This window comes from Podarcis gaigeae, assembly GCF_964106915.1.
Source record: "Podarcis gaigeae genome assembly, chromosome: 3".
Lineage (NCBI taxonomy): Eukaryota > Metazoa > Chordata > Lepidosauria > Squamata > Lacertidae > Podarcis > Podarcis gaigeae.
The window spans coordinates 1,734,329-1,758,066 of NC_139680.1; the positions used below are offsets into that span (position 1 = coordinate 1,734,329).

At 40.8% G+C, this 23,738-nt stretch overlaps 1 protein-coding gene across 1 annotated transcript in view; it reads left to right on the forward strand.

Annotated features, from left to right (window-relative positions):
- Positions 1-21,811, forward strand: part of CYP39A1 (cytochrome P450 family 39 subfamily A member 1) — a 31,190-nt gene extending 9,379 nt beyond the window's left edge. Inside the window, exons 3-11 of the mRNA XM_083731746.1 lie at positions 862-1,036; positions 3,220-3,370; positions 9,640-9,783; positions 10,516-10,606; positions 12,115-12,248; positions 12,846-12,941; positions 17,381-17,469; positions 18,810-18,897; positions 21,195-21,811. Of these exons, the coding sequence (XP_083587872.1) occupies positions 862-1,036; positions 3,220-3,370; positions 9,640-9,783; positions 10,516-10,606; positions 12,115-12,248; positions 12,846-12,941; positions 17,381-17,469; positions 18,810-18,897; positions 21,195-21,266 (1,040 nt within the window). The 3' untranslated portion in view covers positions 21,267-21,811. The remainder of the gene's footprint in view (positions 1-861; positions 1,037-3,219; positions 3,371-9,639; positions 9,784-10,515; positions 10,607-12,114; positions 12,249-12,845; positions 12,942-17,380; positions 17,470-18,809; positions 18,898-21,194) is intronic.
- Positions 21,812-23,738: the final 1,927 nt, after the last annotated feature.

The following is a 23,738-nucleotide window of genomic DNA, read 5'->3' on the forward strand; positions in this document are numbered from 1 at the left end:
TATTGATGCTGTATTTTATGTTGTATTTTATGCTGTTTTAAAGTCGTATTTTAATCAATGTTTTATATTTGCTGTTAGCCGCCGTGAGCCCGGTTTTGAAACCAGGAAATGTGGGGTATAAATAGAATTATTAATTATTAATTATTAATTATTATTATTATTATTAGCCCAGCTCTCACTTCCATACATCACTACTGGGAACTAACTAACTCACTGGGAACTACTTACCTAACTCCCACATATCGCCTAACCCTGCGGAAAGCAGGATTTAACCCCCACCTATCAACTGATCACTATCTTCCCCACCCCAATGTAAAGGAAACATGCTGAACATGCCATTAATTACTTATTGTTTGTGGACTTAACACACACTCCACAACAATGAATTCTGATCCTATTAACTTTACTGGTTCTAGAACACAGATTAATATGCAAACTACAGCAATATGCACTTCCATGTACACTTCCGTGACATACAGGTACCTGTATTTTTCCACTGGGGGGGGGGCATGAAATTTAGATGGAAGAAACAGTGTGGGAGTGCCATGGCATCAGACTCGGAGGAGTCTGCCATTCCTATATATGCCATTAAGAAATTCTCAGTTGCTTATTCACACTATAATGAAGACATATTTAGTGAAGACAAGGAAGCACCCACTTTACCAGGGCACATTATGTCAAGATTCTGTATCTACATATTTTTTATGTCTAATCAGAAAGAATTGCCTATTTTGAAAGACAACACAACATGAAATATAGAAACAAAACTGTTCATGATGCCTGCACAGATTCTAGGGTATTTTAAGTAAAACTTTACAGCTTATTCTGACTGATGTTATTTTTCCCACTTGGATTTTGAAGCTTCAATTCCTGAAGAAATATTTTACAAGAATAGGAGCAGGTTATATATCATGATGAAGGGAAGACTGAGTACATCTAATCTGCAGCATATGCCTAGGAGTCTCTGTCAGGAACTTCAGAAACACATGGAGGACTTGGGTCACGAGGGAACTGAGGAGCTCAGAGATCTTGTAAGGTAGGTGATTTTGCAAACCAGCCAGAATGGCACAGGCCTCCATTCTTTTCATTAAATAAAATTAATATCTAGAATAAGCCATAAATGTTGTAGTTTAGAAGAAAATAAAATATAGTTTAAGCACTACAAGAGAAAGCAGAAGGGTAGGGCACTGGTAGAGTTGTCATAAACCCATTTTACTATTGGATAGGATATTCTTGTGAAGCCAACAGTAGCATCTCCTTAGTATGTAATAGCATGGGAGTGTGATTTGAGGCTAATTTCATAGAATCATTGAATAGAGCTGGAAGGGACCCCAAGGAGCATCCCGTTCAACACCTTGCAATGCAGGAATTTGCAGCTGGCCATACAGGGATCAAAACATAATACATACTTGTACATTGGAACAATTTGACTTTCGATCGGCTTTGGATCCATTCCAGTCTGGTTTTTGCTCTGGTCATGGGACTGAGATGACTCTGGTCGCCATAACAGATGACTTCCGTAGGCCGCTGGATTGAGGCGGGTCGGGGCTGTTGATTCTTTTAGATCTGTCAGCAGCCTTTCACATGGTTGGCCACAAACATCTAGACCACCACCTCACCTACAAGGGGATTCAGGGCGCAGTCCTTCAATGGCTGCACTCATTTCTCTCTGGTCGGGGACAGAGGGTGGCACTGGGGGGGAGGGAGTTGTCGTCGCGCTACTCCTTTGTGTTTGGAGTACTGCAGGGTGCAATTCTCTCCCCAATGATTTTTAACATCTATATGCGCCCCCTTGCCCAGCTTGTCCGGAATTTTGGTTTGGGAGAATTGGATTCTAACATTACAGTGGTACCTCGGGTTACATACGCTTCAGGTTACATACATTTCAGGTTACACACTCCGCTAACCCAGAAATAGTGCTTCAGGTTAAGAACTTTGCTTCAGGATGAGAACAGAAATCGTGTTTTGGCGGCGCGGCGGCAGCAGGAGGCCCCATTAGCTAAAGTGGTGCTTCAGGTTAAGAACAGTTTCAGGTTAAGTACGGACCTCTGGAATGACTTTAAGTACTTAACCCGAGGTACCACTGTATTAGAATGACATATCCTGATGACACCCAGCTTTATCTGTTGATGGGCGGCCACCCTGACTCAGCCCTAGACACACTGTTCAGATGTCTGGAAGCTGTGGCTGGATGGTTACGTGGGAGCTTGGTAAAGGTAAATCCTTCGAAGACAGAGGTCCTTTGACTGGGTCGAGACGATATGGGGTTGTGGGGCCAACTCCCATCCCTTGCAGGGGCGCAACTAGTGCCAGCACCTTCCGACAAGAATTTGGGTGTAATTTTCGACACCTCCCTTTTTAGGGAGGCACAGGTTACAGCTACAACAAAGGCAGCATTTTTTCATCTCCGCTGAGCTAAGCAGTTGGTCCCTTACTAAGCAGTTGGTCCCTTAACCTCTCACACCTTGACCTCACCACTGTGATCTATGTGGTGGTCACCTCCAGGCTTGATTATTGTAACCCACTCTATGTGGGGCTGCCCTTGAAACTGATCCAGAAACTCCAGCGGGTGCAGAATGCCGCAGCGAGACTCCTTACGGGATCTTCGCTGTGGGATCACATTTACCCAGTGCTATACTAGCTGCATTGGGACGTGGGTGGCGCTGTGGGTAAAACCTCAGCTCCTAGGACTTGCCGATCGCATGGTCGGCGGTTCGAATCCCCGCGGCGGAGTGCGCTCCCGTCGTTCGCTCCCAGCGCCTGCCAACCTAGCAGTTCGAAAGCACCTCCGGGTGCAAGTAGATAAATAGGGACCGCTTACCAGCTGGCTCGCCAGATGCAGCTTGTCACGCTGGCCACGTGACCCGGAAGTGTCTGCGGACAGCGCTGGCTCCCGACCTATAGAGTGAGATGAGCGCACAACCCCAGAGTCTGGCTAGACTGGCCCATACGGGTAGGTGTACCTTTACCTTTTATACTAGCTGCATTGGCCCCCGGTGGAGTACAGGATCAGGTTTAAGGTGCTGGTTTTAACCTTTAAAGCCCTATACAGCAGAAGTTTATCCACTACAATCTATTTCACTTATTTTTACTTTACTTTTTACTTTACTATTTTTACTTTAGTTGTATGAAACCAGTATAGCCAACAGCTGACCATTCCAAGTGGATTCTAACATTATTTTCCTTCAGTCCACAACTATACCTTTTCTCCCTTTGCAGGCACATCATGTTCCCATCAACAGTGAACACCCTGTTTGGAAAAGACATATTTTTGACCACCAGGGATAATGTCAAGGAGTTTGAGGAGCACTATCAGAACTTTGATGATGATTTTGAATATGCTACCCAACTTCCAAAATATTTTTTGAAGTAAGGGAGTAGTGTTTCTGTTTGACAATATAAATTTATCCAGAAATTCATGTTCTAGCTTAGACTGTCCTCAGATTCCTGTTGCTTATGTCTACAATATTATAGGTGTAATCCATAGACAACATACCGTATATGATGGCATGTTTTCCCTCCAACTGGCATACTCCTGTAGTCATTGGATCCAAGACTGCTTGCAGTAGCTAGTTGGGGAGCCTAACTAGTATGCGCAAAGTTCACTTTTGATTTGCTAGATTTACACTACAACAAAGAGGGGACTCTGCATTCTGTGAAGAGGTGTGAGCACAGAGTCAGCTTAGTGTGACGTTATGGAACAGGGGCAGTGCATCCTGTTTTACCACCGGAGGAGAAACGTAAATGTGCCACCTTGCTGCCCCACCTCTGATTACGCTCCTCTCCCCCGCCACTGCTGAAGCCTGCTTTACCCGCATTGCAAAGCGGCACTCACAAAGCACCAGCAGTTGTGCTGGCTTCTGGCGAGATCTCACTGAAATCTCACAAGTTCTCATGTGCTATGTGAGATCTTTGCAGAAACCATTGCTGCTCTGGGTGCCGCTTCTTCAGAGGTGGCAGGACTCCACGGGGCACTGCCTGGTGGGCTTCTGCCGCTCAAGGCGAGCTTGCCTCATGGCCCTTCTATGGAACCTGCTTGAATGGGAGCAAATTTAGGCCAAGTGCAGTTTTGGCTACCTGGAAACAGATGCTAAACTTTTTTCAAAAAATAATTGTGGTCATTTAATCCTCACCTCAATGAAAATAGAGATAGATAGTAAGGGAAATCCTGGTTAGCCTTAAGTGCATCATGAGTTGACAAACTGCCTGAGCAGAGTGGAAGGATGTTCCAAAGATGGCTCTTTCTTTTCTGGGAGTTAGCTGTGAGCCAGTCTACAGTAGCTCACCCTGTATTTAGAAGTGCTTTTGTATGCCTAAGAAATCCTTTAGATCCTGGCCTGCAGCAAGCCCTTATTGGATCTTCCCCCTTCTTGTAAGGTGCTATCTATTTAGTGGTCTGTGTTTGCCTGAGCTTGAGTCTGGACTAAGGATTCTGAGGTCCTGTATTCTGATTTGATACATGATGTCCAATCACAGAACATTTCAGGATTTGTGCCATTGGCCCTTGAACTCTGAGTCACGATTCGCAGCTTGGAAGTTTAGACAGCCAATCGCGTTGGGAGTGGGAGTGGCCCAGGCTTTCAGGAATGTATATAAGCAGTTTCTTTGCCCCTGTTTCCCAGTTATGTAGTTCAATAAAGGTTCTTGCTGTTATCACTGCATCTTGCCTTGTGGGCACCCACCTACACTTCATAAGGCTCTTCTGAGAAATCCTGCAGGGCTTCTCATAAAAGTGAAAGTACTTGCCCTGTGATCAGAGTTGGGATTAGAAGTGGTTCTGCCTCAAGCAGAAAGCCTTCCCTGATTCTGCTGGCAATTCTTCAGTAGTGACAAAAGGGGCAGTGGTAAGTACTATTCCTTCTTTTTCAATGCACCCTGTTCATGAAGGCCAGCATGGCATGTCCTTTCAATCTTACTGACCAGCATGAACTGGGAGCATCTTTCTTTCTCCTCCTGTGGGGTGTAATGGCTCCATTAATTATTGTGAGGAAAGGGAAAACCCCAGTGGGAATGAAAGAGAGTAGTGGGGGGAGAGGTGTATTTCTTTTTCCTTTACATATCATAAAAACATTTAAGTGGTTTACAACAACAGTATCTATATACATTAAAACCACATAAAAATTAAAATTGAGAGACTACCCTCTGAGTTTGTCCCACTAGAGTTTTATTCCTTATATTCACTGACAGGACATCACCACTCTTTCTTCTGGCAGCACGCTCTGTTTATGCCAGCCAGTTAGGAGAAGAACCATTCTTCCTAGCCAGAATAAACAGAAAGCAGCACCTTAATGTGGTGCCTTAAACTGTGAGGAGATTTGGTTGCTCAAGGGCTCATCCACACTCACCTTTTGCCCTGCTCTTTCCAGGCAAAGGTCCACACTTTAAAGCTCCAAGCCTGAGTGTTGGATTTTTTGCCCCAGAGCTTTCCCCACAAAACCGCACTGTTTAGTGCGGTGTTTAGTGCTTAATCTGAGCAAATGTCAATTTGTGTTTTCCACCGGTTGCCATTTGCTCCAATTGAACTTTGAAGAGCAGGTTTTGCCTGGAAAGGCTCCAGAGCCAAAAATATGGACATGGGGCTTTAAAGTGTGGGATGAGCCTGGAAAGAACAGAGCTGAGCCTTATTGCTCAAAAGCAGGGCAAGCACCTTCCACTGCGATCTGCTGAACTTATGCAACTGAGCATTACTTGAAAGTTCAAAAAATTATGGGAAAATTGTTTAGAATTATTTCCTGAGTACAAATAATCATATATATTTCTGACCAATTCGGTAGAGTGGCTGGATTTACGTTAAACAAGAGGAAAACCAAAATAATGGTTAAGAACATAGATCAAAGTCTGGTAGAAGAAATGCAAAGAGAATCAGGGATTGAAGTGGCTAAAAAGATAAAACATTTAGGAATTTGTCTGACCCCCAAAAATATCGACTTATATCAGAACAACTATATACCGGTGTGGAATGGCATTAAGAAAGACTTAGAAACTTGGAGTAGAATGAAACTGTCTTTTGGGGGCAGAATATCAACGATTAAAATGTGTGTGCTTCCAAAGATGCTATTTCTGTTTCAAACGATCCCTATAATCAGGGGAACAAGCGTGTTCAAAGAGTGGCAAAGAATGATTTCAAGATATATCTGGCAGGGCAAGAAGCCTAGAATACAATTTAAGTTACTAACAGATGCCAAAGAAAGAGGCGGTTTTGCCCTGCCGGACTTGAAACTATACTATGAAGTGTCTTGTCTCTGTTGGTTAAGGGACTGGGTAAAACTAAAAAACAACAAACTATTGGACCTAGAGGGTTTCGATAATAGATTTGGTTGGCACGCCTACTTATGGTTGGAGAAGAAGAAAACTCATAAGGGTTTTGATAATCATATTTTCAGGAGCTCCATATTAGAAATATGGGAGAGGTACAAAAATATACTGGAACCTAAAGTTCCGCACTGGTAAGGTGATTTGTTTGAACACCAGGAAATCAGAATAATTGCACCAGGGCCCATGCCAGCAACCGGGGCCCCAGACCCTGAGGTCACATTTTTTAAAAGAGTAAGTCTCTTGTCCTTATAGAAAGAAAGGTATTAAGCAACCTTCTAAGTTGGGGTCTGATGCAAGCAGAGACTGGTGTAACTTCTTCTCTCTCTGCAGACAAAGAGCCAGGGTGGAGTTGGAAGGGCCCACCCACTTTCAAATCCAGTTGGTTATTATTTTAACTCCTGTTACGGAAGGGGGGGGCATGTCTTCTTCACCTTCTTCTTCGCTACAATACATCAATTTATTTCCAATTGTCAATGTCAAAAGGGACTTCATAGAAAATCAGCGTGCCAGTTTGCTCAATTACTCTAGGACTCCATCACACCTCCCCTGTCCAGCATAATCCCTCAAGCAAGGTGTCAAGACCCTAATCCTTTCAAATTGCTCTGATCAGCCTTTCCTCCAGACAATGTCAGGTGGCAGACTATGCATATTTGGGACCATTGTTTTCTCATCCCCAGGAAGTGTTTATCTGTGCATATCTCCAGCTCTGCATATTCCCCCCTCCCTCCTCCATATGTTAATCTGTGTAACCCCCCCACCTTCCTGAAGTGCTGATCTGTGTAACCCCCCACCTTCCTGAAGTGCTGATCTGTGTAACCCCACCTTTCTGTGATGTATTCATGACGTGATTTGCACTGTATTCTGGGACATGGAGGGAGTTTCAAAAACTCATGTCACCCCTTTCTCACTGTTCAATCTCGCCTTGAACCTGTTGCGCAATAAACTTGGATCTTCTGCAGTTTGCTCCTGTCTCCGGCTGAGCTCATTTTCCTCTGCAGGGACCCACGGACTTAGTCCGATGAGCTGGGTGGCAGAGCAGCCTCGCACTCAGATTTTGCCGTAACACTCCTCTCTCCCTTTCTGGAGGGAAGGACTTGCCTGGGAAGTTATCATGGGACCCAGATAGAAAGAAGAGTGTCAGGGACTGCGCACATGAGGAGGAGCTTCCACCTAATTCAGAGGCCTCATTATTATCATAATCTTCCCCCTCTGCCTGGATTACAGCAAAAATTGTTTGGGGAGGGGTGACCACAGTGCAAAGGCACATTCAGCCCCGCCCCACAAAAATGGGCTGTGCACAGGGCCTCACAAATCATGAACCTGATACTGCCATCCTCAATTCAAGGGACAGCACTCTGCTTTTGTATGTGAGGCAGGCATTCTGGGAATGCTACTTCTTTCTCTGGGTCTCACTAAAGTGGGATTTCTGGATTAGGCGACAGTTTTTGAGGAGAATCCATAGGTATCTGAGGATGCTGTCAAGAACATATTCTTAAGAGCGGGAAATAAAGGAAGCACTATCCTTTGGGGTTCTTCCTCCCCTTCATCTGAGGCAAAATTTGCAGGAGAGATTGATTCAGTAACAAAAGATTCTGAATCCCATTGTAACGTGACACATGAACGTTTCATCTCGGAACCCTTAAGAATATTATGCATAATGCCTTAACAGGTTGTTTTAGAGGCTAGGCATTAATCTGAACACACATTGAAAACAGCAGCCTTGTGTCAAGTCCCCCCCCCCCCAATGATTCTATGATCTTCCCTTCCTTGTGTAGAAAAGCAAATGACTGCCCCTTTGAGAGAAGGGGCACCCCAGAGTCACTTTCTCTTCCTGCTGTACACGGGCAGCCAGCCAAAGAGGAGCTCTGGGACTAGAAGCAAAGTTTAAATATGTAATCCAACCACAGTTATGCAATTTTATGATTGTGTATTGTTAAGAAGAGATATTAAGTATATTTAGTATTTAAGAAAAAACAGCAAGTAGCTGAGATGAGGCATGTCATAGAATCATAGAATTGTAGAGTTGGAAGGTACCCCAAGGGCCATCTAGTCCAACCCTTTGCAGTTCAGGATTCTAAAGTATCCATGGCCGGTGGCCATCCAATCTCTGCTTAAAAACCTGCAAGGAAGCAGAGTCCACCACCTCCCTAATGAGACCGTTCAGAGGGGATGTGAGATCAGTTAGTCTAGCAATTTGAACTTTGTGGTCTTTAACCCCTTCATATACAGTCCTTATGAGCATTGTTTGACTGCAGATCTCCCACAGATTTTATGTCCCATACATTCCGGTTTCAGATACTGAAGCAAAAACAGTCGAGTCTAATAAAAATTACATTTGGCTAGATCACATACATACTGTTGCCAGAACACCAGATATAGTAAACTACTCCCCTCAGGATGAGATGGGATGGGGGATATCAAATTTAGAATTTTATTATGAAGAGTTCCAATTGAAATATTTAATAGATATTGTTTATAATGATAAGATCAAATGGTTAGGATGAAGAATGAAAGAAATAATGGAATAGGAAGAGAGGGGATCTTTATCAGAGATATACAGATGGCATGTAAGAAGACGACAGGACCTAGGAAAATAGCTCCAGCAATTTGGAAGAAGTGGAATAAGAAATGGATGCCTATATATTCAAAGTGAGCTCCATTAAAATATATAGATAAGAGTGATACAGATCCTGGATGGTGGAAGAAATTAGAAGAACATGGATTTAATAAATTAAAAGATGTGTTAGATGAAGTTAAGGACAAAAAATAGCATTTTGGAGAAAGTAGGAAAACAATATTGGTTGGAAGTGCAAGGGCTATATAAATTAATAGAAACGGAAAAAATAGAGGATATGATGAGGTCAGGATGCGTAATTGATGAAATACTTAACAAAAGACAATTAACAGAGAAAGGGATAGCAAGCATGGTATATAAATTAATGATAAGAAGTAAGGAAAGGATGCTAAGGATAATTCAGAATAAATGGGAGCAGGAAGGGCTGTTTCATTTGAATACGGTCCAAGAGATGATGAAGAGTACAGATAAAATAAAAAGAATAAGATAAATATAAAGAATTAAGTAGGAAATCCCTATTGAAATGGTATAGAACCCCGGTGCAGCTGGCATATATAGTTAAAGGATTGAGTCCTAAGTGTTGGCATTGTGGTCAAGAGTTAGGGTATATGCACATATGTGATGGGAGTGCATTTGTGTAAAGGAATATTGGCAAAAGATTATATAGGTTATTTCTGATGAATTTCAGGTTAAAATAGAAGTCAATAGAGAAATGCTTATCTCAGGAATACTGGAGAAAAGTAAAATAGAAAAAAGAGCAAGATTGGTATAAAATTATGATCTTAGCTGGTATGCTTGTTATTGTATTAGGATGGAAAGAAAATGATAAATGGACAATGGAAAAATGGAATGACTATGTTTTTAAATATATACAATCTGATATATTTGAACAGGTAATGACGGAAGATACATGGGAAAACAAATGTCAAAAGATTTTGGATAAAAGGACAAGTTATAGGAACTGGATAGCACGGGGTGAAGCCAAGCCAAGCATCCAAATTAGAACGAATAATCTGTGCACATGGTTAAAGATATGAAGAAAGAACAAGTTTTCGGGGGAGGGGTAAAGGGGAGGGAGGAAGGGGGGGATAAAAAAAAATAGGATAAATGAGTAGGGCAAAAGTATATACTGTTATGTATAACTAATAGGAGGATGATTTTGATGCATGTTATTGTTAGATTTTCAACTGAATGATTTTTTTTGTAAGTTATTCGACATCCCTAGATGAAAGTGTGATCATAAAGAATGGGGGGAAATAATAATAATAAAAAGAACTTTAAAAACAAACAAACAAATGTACATACTGTTTAATCATTAGGAAGAGAATAAGAGGAGTCCTGGCTGTTTAGTCCCATCGTGTACAATGAGATGCTCCTGAAAGCCCGCTAAAAGGACATGAGGGTTATAGCTGCTGATATTCAGAGACTTGCTACCTCTGAATATAGCAGGTTAGTGACTTAGACTAGGAGCCATTGATAAACCCATTCCATGTGAATCTGTCCAATCCCACTTTAAAGACATCTGAGGCAGTGTCTGCCAGCACTCACAGTGACAACAAATTCTATGGGTTAATGTGTAATTTCCTCAGGTCATTCTATGACCATTTCCTCTGGTCTTTCTTTAGGTTTCATTCTGGACACTAGCATTTATTCTATCTCAACCTTCTGTTTACAAAAAAGTCATGGATGAACTAGAACCGGTTTATAGAAAATCAGGTAAATATGCCTAAATGCCTTACTATGACATCGGAAGTGTTTGGAACAGTCTGCATATCTGCATCTATGTGCATCTATCATAGGCTTTGATCTGAAGGATTTCACCAAATTTAGACATAGCAGTAAGCAGTGAATTGGTATTGGATGCAATTTGAGGATCACAAAATGCTTATTGTTTTAGTGTTGAGACATATGCCCCAGGTACCTCTTGATATTGAAGCAGACATTTGTATAACTACACTTATGTTCCAACTGGGATTAATCTACGCACATATCTTAGTTTTGTGTTTTTTTAATCACATGGGAATTGGCCAGAAGAATACGCTTGTGCAGAAGTGTCAAATCCTGCCTATTATTAAACATACATGTCTATTGGAAAACCTTGTGTATCAACCTGTCACGCAAGTATCCCTTTAAACACACCCTGAGAGGAGGGGGAACTTTTGGTAGAGATGAACCAGGCACTGTCCTTGAATGGGTCTGAATAGTTTGTGTGTAACCCAAGAATGTAGGTCCAGACCTGACTAAAGCAAAGCTTTCTTTTATTGCAAGAAAAGAGAGAGAAACAAAATTATTTGGGTGCGTGGCAGCATTAATTATGAATATTGTAATCTATTCATAACTCTAAACTAAGACATAAAAGGTCCCTACTGCTACAAGAAGTAACAGGTGCCAGAAATTATATCTTCTAGACTAAGAGTGTAGGGAGTGGTATACAGTAGCATCTGTGAAGAATATACCATATTTTTTCATGAATAAGATGCCCCCATGTATATTTTGGGAGACTCCAAATTAAGAAAACACCCCTCAGCACTACCTGTGTATAAGACATGCTCCAATTTTAAACCTTATTTTTTTGGTAAAAAAACCCCTAGTCTTATACACAGAAAAATACAGTACTTTCTAACACTATAGGCCAATGACTTGTTCTGCTATCTTGAACAATGGGATTTTCCTGCCAAGCATGAGGGAAGCTGCCAAGGAGATAAGATAAAAACTCTTGTCATGAACTCATTGTATTTTGGGTAACTCACAAATTTATCAATTAATTTATTGCAAGTTGAAATGCCTGAATCCTTGTCATGTCAAATGAGTGAAACCCACAGTGGGTAAAAAAAGGAGAAGGGTGCCTGTTATGAACCAAGTGCTCCAAATGAACTAAGTGTTGGTCTGCCAAAGGCATCCACCTAGCAAGCAAGCAAGCAAGGCCCAACTCTCTACTGCAGTTGACAACCCACTTGTTGAGTAGGATTATAGGGCGTTTGCTAGACATTTGATATGGTAGGGCTGCCAGAGAGGAGAGTGAATCAATATTGTTTCAACTGTTTAACATTTGTAACTTCTCCTCCAAAATTTGATCGTAGTCACACCATCTTTCTCTCATTATACTTAACCTGAGTTCTACTGCTCTCATTAAGAGTTCCCACTTGCATGACTATGAATTCACATAAGATATGGGAAAGCTTGCAGTGTTTCAGTAACTGGACTTTTGTATGTGACTTTTGCAGGTAAAGAAAACATCCAGTTATCTGAAGATGACCTAAAAAAGTTCCCATTTATCAAGTGGTGTATTTTGGAAACAATACGATTAAGGGCACCAGGTGCCATCATCAAGAAAGTGATCGCTCCAATGACAATTCAAGTAAGGTTTTGTTAATGACAGTAATAGTGTACCACAGTTCTTCATTCAATAATCTTTAAAATGAATATGTTGTTGAATATATGAAACATATAGATACACATAGAAATTCCTGTCAAGTCATCTATTTAGCACAAATGACACCCTCTCCAGCCTGTTTCACTGTCTTGAAGATAATGAGGGATGCTGAAATTTATGTGTGATTCTACTCTAATGAAGGCATCATAGATAAAAGCTAGCAAATACAGTACATCTTCGTGTTTAGGGCTGGCTAACAATCAATTATAACCTAAGTGCATCACTTTATTAGTGACCTCATATAGACAGGATTATCTGTTGTGTTCTTGTGAAATAAATATGTTTATAAATGACTGGCTTTGTTGAAACAGAGTTTGAAGTGTGCATTAGGCAGCCCTGTTTAGGGAAGTTTTTAATGTTTGATGTTTTATTGTATTTTTTATATTTTGTTGGAAGCTGTCTAGAGTAGCTGGGGAAACCCAGCCAGATGGGTGGAGTATAAATAAATATGTTGTTGTTGTTGTTGTTGTTGTTGTTGTTGTTGTTGTTGTTGTTGTTAAGAGCATGTTCTTCTGCTTTTAGAATTTTGTTATCCCTGCTGGTGACCTGCTGGCCTTGTCTCCATATTGGATTCATAGAAACCCCAAATATTTTCCTGAGCCCAATACTTTTAAACCAGTAAGTTATTACATGGGAGCCGTTTGTTTTTCTCTTTTCTCACTAGCTGATGTGGAGTATAGTATGTATGTATGTATGTATGTATTGGATGGTGGTTGCATTTTTATCCCACCTTTGCCAAAAAAACTTAAGCAACCCTGTGAGGAAGGTTAGGCTGAGTGGCTGTGTGTGGTGACATCGCCCCTTTAAGACTAGTTTATGGGACTGGGTTAGGGGCTTCCAATCCCACCTGCCTTAATGGAGGCAGCCCCCCTGACAGCAGGTGAACAAAAAACAAGGATGACAGAGGGCAAATCTTCCTTGCAAGTTACCCCAAGGGACGGGGGAATGGACTTCACTTGCAGGTCATCTCAGTACCTGGCTCTCGCTCCAGCATGGAATGTGGGAGGCAGGGAGGTGCGAGTGCCAAAGGACTTCTCCTGGCCAAAACCCTCCCATGCTGGCGTGAAGAAGCAGAGGTTCTCACTTTCCGGCCACACCCACGATTCATGGCGCTAGCTCTCCTCCGCCCTCTGGGGAAAGCAGGGGAAAGCCAGAATTTATGAGGCAAAATTCCTGGCAATGCTCCTGGGGGTTTCTGGGGAGTTCACTTCATCCTGCGGTGCCGCTTATTCACATCTCTGCCTGGGAGTGTGTCCCTGCCATGGACCAGCCTCCATCCATTGGCAGCATGATTTGAGAATGGTTTCTCAAGAATTCAGAATATTGGCATTAATTATGGGGCACTCCTGAAGCAGCATATGATAATGGGCTGCAACTAACCAGCTACCGAATGGACTGGACGTGAGCTATGAAGGTATCTGAATGACACTGAACAAGCACGAAATTTCTTAGAACAGTAAGGAACAATGATGGGGGGGGGGCAACGTTTGCTTTCGTGGTTTTTTAAGGGTCTTTTATTTTCTGACCACCTCCCCACAAAATGGAAGAATCGTGTGCAGGCGTTATGATGTTATCTGATATCAAAAAATGTGGGAGCCATTGATTTATGCTCTATAAAGGGTTTTACAATGCTTTTCTATACCCTCCCCTCTCGAACGTATGGATTTTATATAAATTATTCTTGGACTTGATCTGTAGTGAGATGAGATTTGCAAGGACGAGGGTCTGCTAATTGCACTGGGGGGGGGGGATTTTATATGTGTCTTTGATTTTTAACTGCGGGCTGTGGAAAATAATCCCCAGAGTTTTAATGGTGGAATGGTCATCTTGTTGGGGATTTATTTATGGCTCAGTGTGGCCTTGAAGAACAGAAGGACTGCTTTCAAAGGAGTTCTTAAAGGAGTGGAATGTGAATGGGCAATGAATTATGGTGGTTAGTCCCTCTACACACCAGACCTGAGAAAAGAGTGCCTGAAGGGCTGCACACGGGAAATGGACTTTTATGTGTTTGGGAAACAACAGAAGAACTGACTGTAAGGCAACAAGAGAGGATAGCTATATAAATGGATTAAAACGAATAGAAGGATCAAAAGATGATTAAATAAGAACAATGAAACAGCAACATCAGGAAGAATTGGACATATTTGCAACAGGAGCTGGAAGCCTATTTTTTTATTTAAAAAATGTTTAAATAATTTGGATTGATTTGTTAAAATTTGGAAAATAAGTTAAATTTTTTAAAAAGAAGCAGAGGTTCTCTATTTAATTGGATCTTTAATTGGCTTTAAAGTACAGTGGTACATCTGGTTACGTACTTAATTCGTTCCGGAAGTCCGTTCTTAACCTGAAACTGTTCTTAACCTGAAGCAGCACTTTAGCTAATGGGGCCTCCCGCTGTCACCATGTGATTTCTGTTCTCATCCTGAAGCAAAGTTCTTAACCCGAGGTACTATTTCTGGGTTAGCGTAGTCTGTAACCTGAAGCGTCTGTAACCTGAAGCGTATGTAACCTGAAGCGTATGTAACCCGAGGTACCACTGTACCAGCATGTGATGGAAAAGGGTTGCAACAACATACTGCTGAATATACTAACTACAGGGATCAAAGGTTTGAATTAAGATTTTCTTTGGCGTGAGAGTCGGTTGGAGAGAAGGAAGCATTTATATATTTATGATTTGGCAACCCTTTTTGTGTGCTACTGATGGAATGTAATCTAAGATGAAGTTTAATTGAGCCATAAATCTCTTGCTGGAAGGAAAAGAATTTAGGATCTGTGATAAGAACACTGCAGAGATTCTGGGAGCTGGAAAGGAGTATTAAATCTTCAGCACATTCAAAAACTGCTCACCTTTTCCGAGGCTGAGGGGGAAATGGCACAGATCTGTGGCATGTTTTACTAGTGAGACAGAATGGTTTCTAGCAGACTGCTGCCTGTTCCGAGACATCGAAGCAAGGGACGGAGAGATAAGACCTCTGAGAAACTTGGAGATTCGGTTCTGCCCAAAGCCATGATGGGAGAAAACAACAGCTGAGAAGTGAAAGAGACAACACCATATATGCACAGAAGAAATATCCATGGATATAATAGTTTTCACATGCAGGGCAGAATAAGATAATAGTTTGAGTTCCTCACTTGAAGCTTTATAAATTTATATATTACAACATCAAAAATGGAAACCATTAATTATGTAGCTGTTGACTAAGGGATTATTATTATAACTGAAATGTAATTGACAATTAAGTTTATGGGACGCAGTGATATAGGATCGGAAATGCACCCAAACCACCATGCGGGGAGCCACTTTAACTAAAATGTATTAATTGGAAGTTGATTGGCACTTTGATAATTGTATAATTTCGGATTTAATTGTTATTATTATAATTTGGCTATTATTGGGGGTATATTGGAAAACTAATTAAAAAATGATTCTTTAAAAATTATATGGAAATGAGTTAGAACCTCAGAGATAATGAGCTTAGATACAGCTGTTTCCCGTTAAGGCTTCAAGACCGGTATTTGGGTGGAAGAGGTGAACGCCCATGGTCTAAGTCCCCGTAAAACCTGGGTTGGTGGGAGCTCTTGGCAGCCAGCCAAGCAGAGGTTGGGCTTCTGACAGCATCTTGTTCTGTTGCTCAGCCTACTGAGATTTAAGTGTGTTTATGTTAATTAGCTGGATAAGTTAGTGTTTGTTGTTTTCTTACCTTTTGAGCCATTTGGAGTTTCTCTCTTTCATAGGGTTTTGTTTTAGTAAAGTCTGTGGATGATTTTATGAAATTTGGTCTGGTCTGAACTCCTGAACCCTTTAATTTTGACCATGTTTTTTTTGGAGCAAGGGTCATCCACCACACTGTGACTGACCCAAGGGAGCCAGGGAGCTTCATGGTTGACTGGGAATTTGAACACTGGTCTTCCAGGTTGTAGTCCAACATGAATCACTACAAGGCACTGACTTTCTGTGTGGACATAGTTCTCATGGAGCAGGCATGTCCAACACGCTGATCACGATTGACTTGGGAATTGCTGACTGATTTTCATCAGTCGCAGGCTGAGAAAGAAAAGCCTTTCTCTGCAGCCGCTGCTACTGGCAGTCTCATGCAAGCCTCAGCTCCTCCTCCTCCAGCCATGGAAGTAGGCTTGCCTTCCTTCCCCGATGCCTGCTCTGCACTGTGCTCTGGGGGGGGGGGGGGTAGAGTGCCAGTGGTGGGGTGAGGGGGACGCAGTGCCCTGAGGGAGGGCTGGGATGTTTGTGGGGGCAGGGTGTTCCTGCGGGGAACTAACTTAGGAGTGGGGGCAATAACATGATTGAATGAAAAGCTCCAGAAGAAGAAAGACTGAGGTGGAGGGAGAGAGTGAGGATGCTGTGTGGGGGGGAGGCAGGGGGAGGGAGGGAGAACATGGAGGAAGGGAGGGAGGGAGGAAGGGAGGGAGGGAAAGAGTTAACACACAGAGAGAGAAGCTGGTTCCTCAGATCTGTGCAAACTAATATAAAAATATAGTTTGACTTTTCTCACTTGTTTAGTTACGGTACTTGTTCATATTTAATAAACTTAAATGATTTCGGAGGGTGGTAGATCACTGCCAGTTTTTGAGACTTGTTGGTAGATCGCAGCCTACTTGAGGTTGGACTTGCCTACCATAGAGGAACTTGAATGCTTCTCCTTAGGCATGGCTAAAGGTCATAACAGCTTGTACTGCCATAATAGTTTGTACTAAGGAAAGTATTGGGGAAAGGAGAATTATTTAAAAAATAACCACAACCATGGGTATTGAAAGTACACCTTTTATTCAAATGAGAGCCAAGTTCTTGTTTACATTACTATCACAAGGATTCTAGGGATTCTAAGAGAAGCTTTTGAGCGTTAAAACATCTGCAGCAACACTTGCTGCACTTTAAGCTTCCCTACTATCTCTCTTCCGGATCTAGAATTTATGAATGTTTAAAATAAACTCACAAAAGTAGCTTCTTACTCCATGCTTAGCCAAATAGAAGGTCATGTTTGTTATTAAGCTTATTTATCACAAAGTTGATTTTGAGAAAGGGAATTTTCATCACACAGGATCGTTGGAAAGAAGCAAATTTAGAGAAAAATGTTTCCTTGGAAGGTTTTGTGGCATTTGGAGGAGGAGCACACCAGTGTCCAGGAAGGTCAGTAAAACAGCTGGAGTTTATTTCTTAAACTCTTTAGAGAGTGGCTCTACTTCTATAACTTCATTCCCTCTTAACAACAAAGCTTCACAGATGATTTTCTTTTTTCAAAAAGGATTGAAAAGTTTATTACTGTTACAAGCTATTACAGCAGATACCTTGTTGGAGGTCTTCCAAAGTTGAATGGTAAAGGCAATGCTGGATTATGTGGCATGTGGGAATGTCTTGCAGTTTCTCTGAATTTACAGTTTCCTTGCCACCTTCTGAAGCTGTGTAAAGTTAATTTCAGTTGCTCCATACAGTGGTACCTTGGTTTAAGAACAGTCCTGTTTATGAACTATTCGGTTTACGAACTCCGCAAAACTGGAAGTAGTGTCCCGGTTTGTGAACTTTACCTCCGTCTAAGAACGGAATCCGAACGGTGGAAGGGCACCGGTGGCGGGAGGCCTCATTAGGGAAAGCGCACTTCAGTTTAAGAACAGATTCGGTTTAAGAACGGAGTTCCAGAAGGATTAAGTTCGTAAACTGAGGTACCACTGTATACTTATTTCAATATTTGGTCACAATGCATTCTGCTGATGTTGCAGGATGCAGTGTTAAACATTAGCTGAAACAATAGCTTTTGCATCCATTTGTATAGGTGTGAACAAATTTTCTCACAAAGTGCACTGTGTCAACATTTTGTTGTTGATGGCTTTCACTGTAAGAATTAAAATACAACAAACATTCCATGATGTAACAGTATCTTTGTAAAAATTGTGGGAAAGCTTGCAAAGTTAAATTACAAAAAAGATGCAACAATTTTTTTTCAAGTTTGAAATTGGAATGTATCCAAGAGCAGGCCTAAGATACTTACTGAATTTTACTTCCTTAGTACAAAACAAGCACTCAGATAAACACACTACTCCTAATACAAACTGGCTAATATTTGTATTACTCAGGTTTTGAAATTATCCCACCATTGACAAAACTGTCTTACCCATGAAATGAGCCCACACAGACTACCCCCCTCCCACGTTGTGCAACCAAAGGGGGCTTTGTGCAAATGGTTATCTACACATGAGTGGCTGAAAACATCTGCTTTAAGATAAATCAAGTCTACTGTATATTTTGGAAAGTTGTTTCTTTGCTATATGCCTCTTTAAAAATTGGGGAGGGTATTTTTTATTATTGTTCAGTTATGCATTTTGTGTTTTTGTGTTGTAAACTGCCCTGTGATCTTTGGATGAAGGGTGGTGTAAAAAAATTAATAAACAAGAATGAAGCATCGTAACAGAATTTTAGATTATGTTTCCTGAGATCAAGTCAGTTTTTATCTACTTGTACTGTTTGCATTTTAGATGGTTTGCTATCATGGAGATTCAAATTCTAGTAGCTATGTTGCTTTGCAAATATGAATGCCATCTTTTGGATCCACTACCAAAGGAGGTAACATATTTATAATGAAAATTAAAGTTCATAATATGTAACTTTAATTATCTTTCATCTCCTCTGTTAAGCTTTTGTAACTTTTCTAACTAGATAAAAGTTCACCATGTAGTGCCTTTTCTTATGCAGCAGTTTTTTAAAGTGGAGAATATCTGTGGAGGAACAGACATGAAAAACATTGCAACAGATGTCAACCAATACAGATTTTGGATTTCAGTCTGTTGCTTGTGTATCTTTCCAAAGTCACAGAAAAACATATCACTTGGGACAAATGCTCCACAAGAAGGACTCAGCATTTCTTCCTGCAAAGAGGCTTAATCATCAAGCTGATAAGATAAAACAAGATATATAGTCAACATCTATTTCCGGCTGAAATGGTTACATGCCTCTTTAAAAATTGGGAGAATGGTTACATGCCTCTTTAAAAATTGGGAGTGAGAATACATGCATCATATATTAGCTGCACAGTGAAGTCTTAGTAGTAAACAAGCAATAGCTTAGAAAACTGGACAAATCTATAAAGATACAACAAAATGACAATATTATTAGTCTAATTGCAAAATGGTGGGAAGAAACTCTGAGTTTACTGGAACATTGTCTGGGTGTTGATTTACAAGTTGATGTTACTTCTATCAAATACATGAGGTATTGTAAAGAAAAAGACTACGTCTCTGTTGTCTGCTTGTCTGTACTCCTTATTGTTCTTGGTGATATATTTTTCTGTAACTTTGCATTCTGCTGTTATATCACCATCCTCTGTATTGTCTGTTGTGTATCTTTTCTGCAAGATTCTTATGGATTAGGAATTTGAATGTAATAATTTTTCACATATACTCCTCCATAGGTATTTGTCAGTGGAATATTAAGTTGAAGCTAGCACCCTAATTACTTTAAATGGAAGTTAAATATGCTTACCTGAGTTCTGGGTTGCCGCCATAGGCTACAGGCCTGCATACAATTAGTCCATGCTACAGTAAATTCTCTTGAAACCTCCACATTTACTATGTGCAGGCTTAGAATCACAGTGGACGGTCTAGCTTCATGGAACTAACAGGAATTTTTTCATGCTCTTTTATTATTTGAACCAGCATGCAGCAACCTTGTGATGTCAATGAAGTTACTGTACTGTTTTAACATCCCCTATTATGTTATAACAGACTTTTATTCCCATAGTTTTTTGAAAGATCCTTAAAAGTATATGTTCATAAAAATTCCACTAAATATAGATAATCTCTATTTAGATCTCTACGTCTCCCTTACAGTTCATGATTAGATAATCTGAAATGTAATCCTTGTTTTAAAATGTGAAAGCTTGTATATGCTCCACTTTTGAATAACTAGCATCCCAGATTGTTAGCTGTGTCCCTTGTTAGAATATTTATGAAAAACATTTAATCATACTTTTCTGCCCCATTATGAGGCATGATAAGATCAATTGCAGGCAAAAGAGAGAAAAAAGCATGCATGAATAAAAACACTTTAAAAACCCAGATTATTCATAAAGTGCAAAAAATTGACAACATCAGTCAAGGAATAACAGGGATCAGGCAAGCAAACTGGAAAACTCAGGAACATAAGCAAATGCACCCCAAAGTATTCAGCCTGGAATGAAAGGTCACGGGAGAATTGTTTGGCTCCGTGTCCCAAGACAGGGCTTTCTAAACCTTAGCACAGCAACAGGGAAAGCCCTATCATGTTGTTCTGCCAAATAAACTTCTAGCATAGGCAGGACAAACAAGTCCTCTCCTGATGAAGCTAGGCAGAGACTGGGCAGGCTCACATGGTAGGAGGGCTCAGGTAATAATCAGTTGTAACTGGGAAAGTGTGCTACAAAACCATCACCCCTCTTCCTCTGCCCAGTATCTACAACCTTGTTTACTTAGGCTTTATCTTGTCATAAAGTAGAATTCAACATCACTCTCTTCCAGTTGTTCTATCTGTGCAAACATTATGGCTTGCCAGATAGAAAACCCCCTTTCTCCTCCCACACACTGTTCTGGGGATTCTCCCAAACTACACCCCCCCCCCAGTTAATTTTGGGGAGCGGGGGAAGGAGCCCTGTCACACAAGCAAAAGTCCTTTGGCAGGGCCTCTGTTGACAGGACTGGCTATGTGAGGCTTGCCCACAGACTTTAATTCTAAACTGCTTTGGGGACCGATTCTGGCTCAAAATAATGAACATTTCTTGGGAGGAATATACTTAATTGTTGGTAAAATTCTTGTTTCAATTACACTTATATTATCACTTATATTATCATCTGAAGTGTCTGCTTGTAACTTCTTTTCTGTTTTTGCAGAGCCTTCTCCACTTGGTGGGGACACAGCAGCCTGAGGGACCATGCCGAATTCAGTATAAGCTGAGAATATGAAGCTGAGCATCGGTGCCCATCCCGATTCCTTAACTGTCAGACTGAGAATCAGAATTGGAAGGGACCCCAGGGGCATCTAGCCCAAACCCCGCAATGCCGGATGTATCGGCTCCATTCCTTTAAAAATATATATATTAAATAATTTTTTATTAAGTTTCATATTACCAAATTAAACACATAAAATCAATTAATCCAAATTATAACAATACATATCATGTAATTCAATTGTTTTCCAATTTAAATTTTTTTGTGGGGGGTATCCATGCTTCTCGATCGGCAAGAGTCCAATCCTCAAATATTTGTGCTTCTTTCATCTTAAGAATTATATTTCCAGTCCCGTCTTCTCAATCCTTGTCATTCCTCATTTTCCTTTTCATTCACCTCCGAGTTGCTCCGCAAGTGGGTTGAAAAAAAACCAGTCTTATTTGTGTTTCTGTGTGGGCTTTGTACTGCTCTCTCGTAAATCGCTCTCATCCAATAATCCAGGCATTTCTGCTCGAGCAAGCAATCGCCATTTTGTCATTCCGATGAAATACAGTCTAAAAGCTCGCTCTTTAACTTTCCCAACCTGTTGCATCGTAAATTAGTCTTTTTACAGGAGGGCTGCCCCTTCCAGATCACAATCTCCTTGTAAGTAATAAATCTTTGGCTCGCCCTCCCCAAGACCAAACCTCTGTAACACAGGTCTCGTATCAAATCTCCATTCTTACTGCATCACAAGAGAGCCCTTCTTCTTTCCAAATCCTTCACAGAGTAAAACCTTTAAGTTCAAATTATTCTCCCACAATTCATATTTAGTCCCATTTGCAATTAGTTGCTGTGACGGATCTTCTAAGAGGGAGGGTTATTAGTTAATCACATAGAGCAAAAAAAAAAAGTCATTCCCCCCCCTTTCAGTTCCATCGCATTCCATTCCACATACCATGTCTGTTGTACTTTGGTGTAATCATCCATCTCAGTCTTCTTCATTTCAGTGGTAGAATTGTTAGCAGATAAAAACATCCTGCCTCTTTTGAAGCATGTGCTTTCACCAATTTTTTCCTTTTAAGTAACGCAACTAGTTTCGCACCTGGAAGCAGCTTCGGAGGAGTTCCAAGGCCTGCCGAGGGTTGTGCACCCAATGCCTCACCCCCTCCTTCCAAATTCGGGGGTGATTTATGGCAACAGCGGGTGAAAACTGCATCTCTCCCCCCTGGAGAGATGAAGGGAGACTGATTTACTCCCCATAATCAGCCTCTTAATTACCTCGTTCGGGCTGGATAGATGTTAATATCCGCCATCTTCCAAGGCGCCCCTAGCGGCCCCCCCTGGATTCCCATTCCTTTTTTAAAAAGTTTTTTATTTCTACAACAAGAAAAAAGAAAAGAAAAACACAAATACCAAATTTTTTTGTACTAAATTGTTGACCTGAGTTGATAACTCAGATGTTATTTTCACATTTTCATCTATTTTAACTCCCATTGAAATAAGTTTTTCTTCCGTTGCTTTTGCCTTTTCATTTACATTATTTTTTTAAATCTTGGATATCTTTCTTCAAATTAAAATTAATTCTCTCATATCTAGTGGTTGATCCATGTCAATTACAGAAGTTCTCCTGATTTGTGAGGCTGAAACTGCCGCAGAACCTGACACAGTTGCTTTTTTACCAGACATCACTAAAAAATTCAATTAGCTCACAAGGTAATTTGTTCTCTTTCTTTCTGTCTTACAGACTGGATATCAATTAAATTCAATCTTTTTTAATACAATCATGACAATATTTCCAATGTGATAATTAATAAATGTCAATTAAATTCAATCTTTCTTAATACAATCATGATAATTTTACCAGTCTGATAATAATCTCCGGCCTATGTATCCACTAATTCTTTATATTCACCAGTTTCACTAAATATATTTAAAATTGATTATGAACAATTATCTAATTAGATACAGCCAATCATCAATACAGCAATATCACAAATTCATCAGATCAAATAAATATAATAAATGATTGCAATCCTTGCGTTCACTTACTCATTCAGGGTGATAGATCATATATATAAATCTTTTTTTTATCTTTATTACGGTCCAGAGACCAACAGAACATTACAAATCAATACAGAGTTCATACAGCCTACCTCCAGGTTAATCAAGCACTTTGTTTGGAATATAGGGCTCATTTGTTCTTGCAACCACCGATAAAAACTTTGCCACTGCCAAAGTTCTAGCTTAGGTCAAGGGCCTGAGTTACAGAAAGTCTGGAAAGCTCCGGAGAAGGCCCTAATTAGCTCCAGCTCAGCAGGAGTGGAGATTAGACGTCCTATCATGGGTAGACACGGAGCTTCCTGATTTACAGCAGAAGCTGCTCTGATTTACAGCGGCTCTATCCCTGGAAAATGCCTAGGAAAAAGAAACGACCGGCCTCATCTCCAGAAGGGAGCCCACAGAAGAGCAAGCAGAGCAAAATGGACGATTTTGTAAAAGCACAGA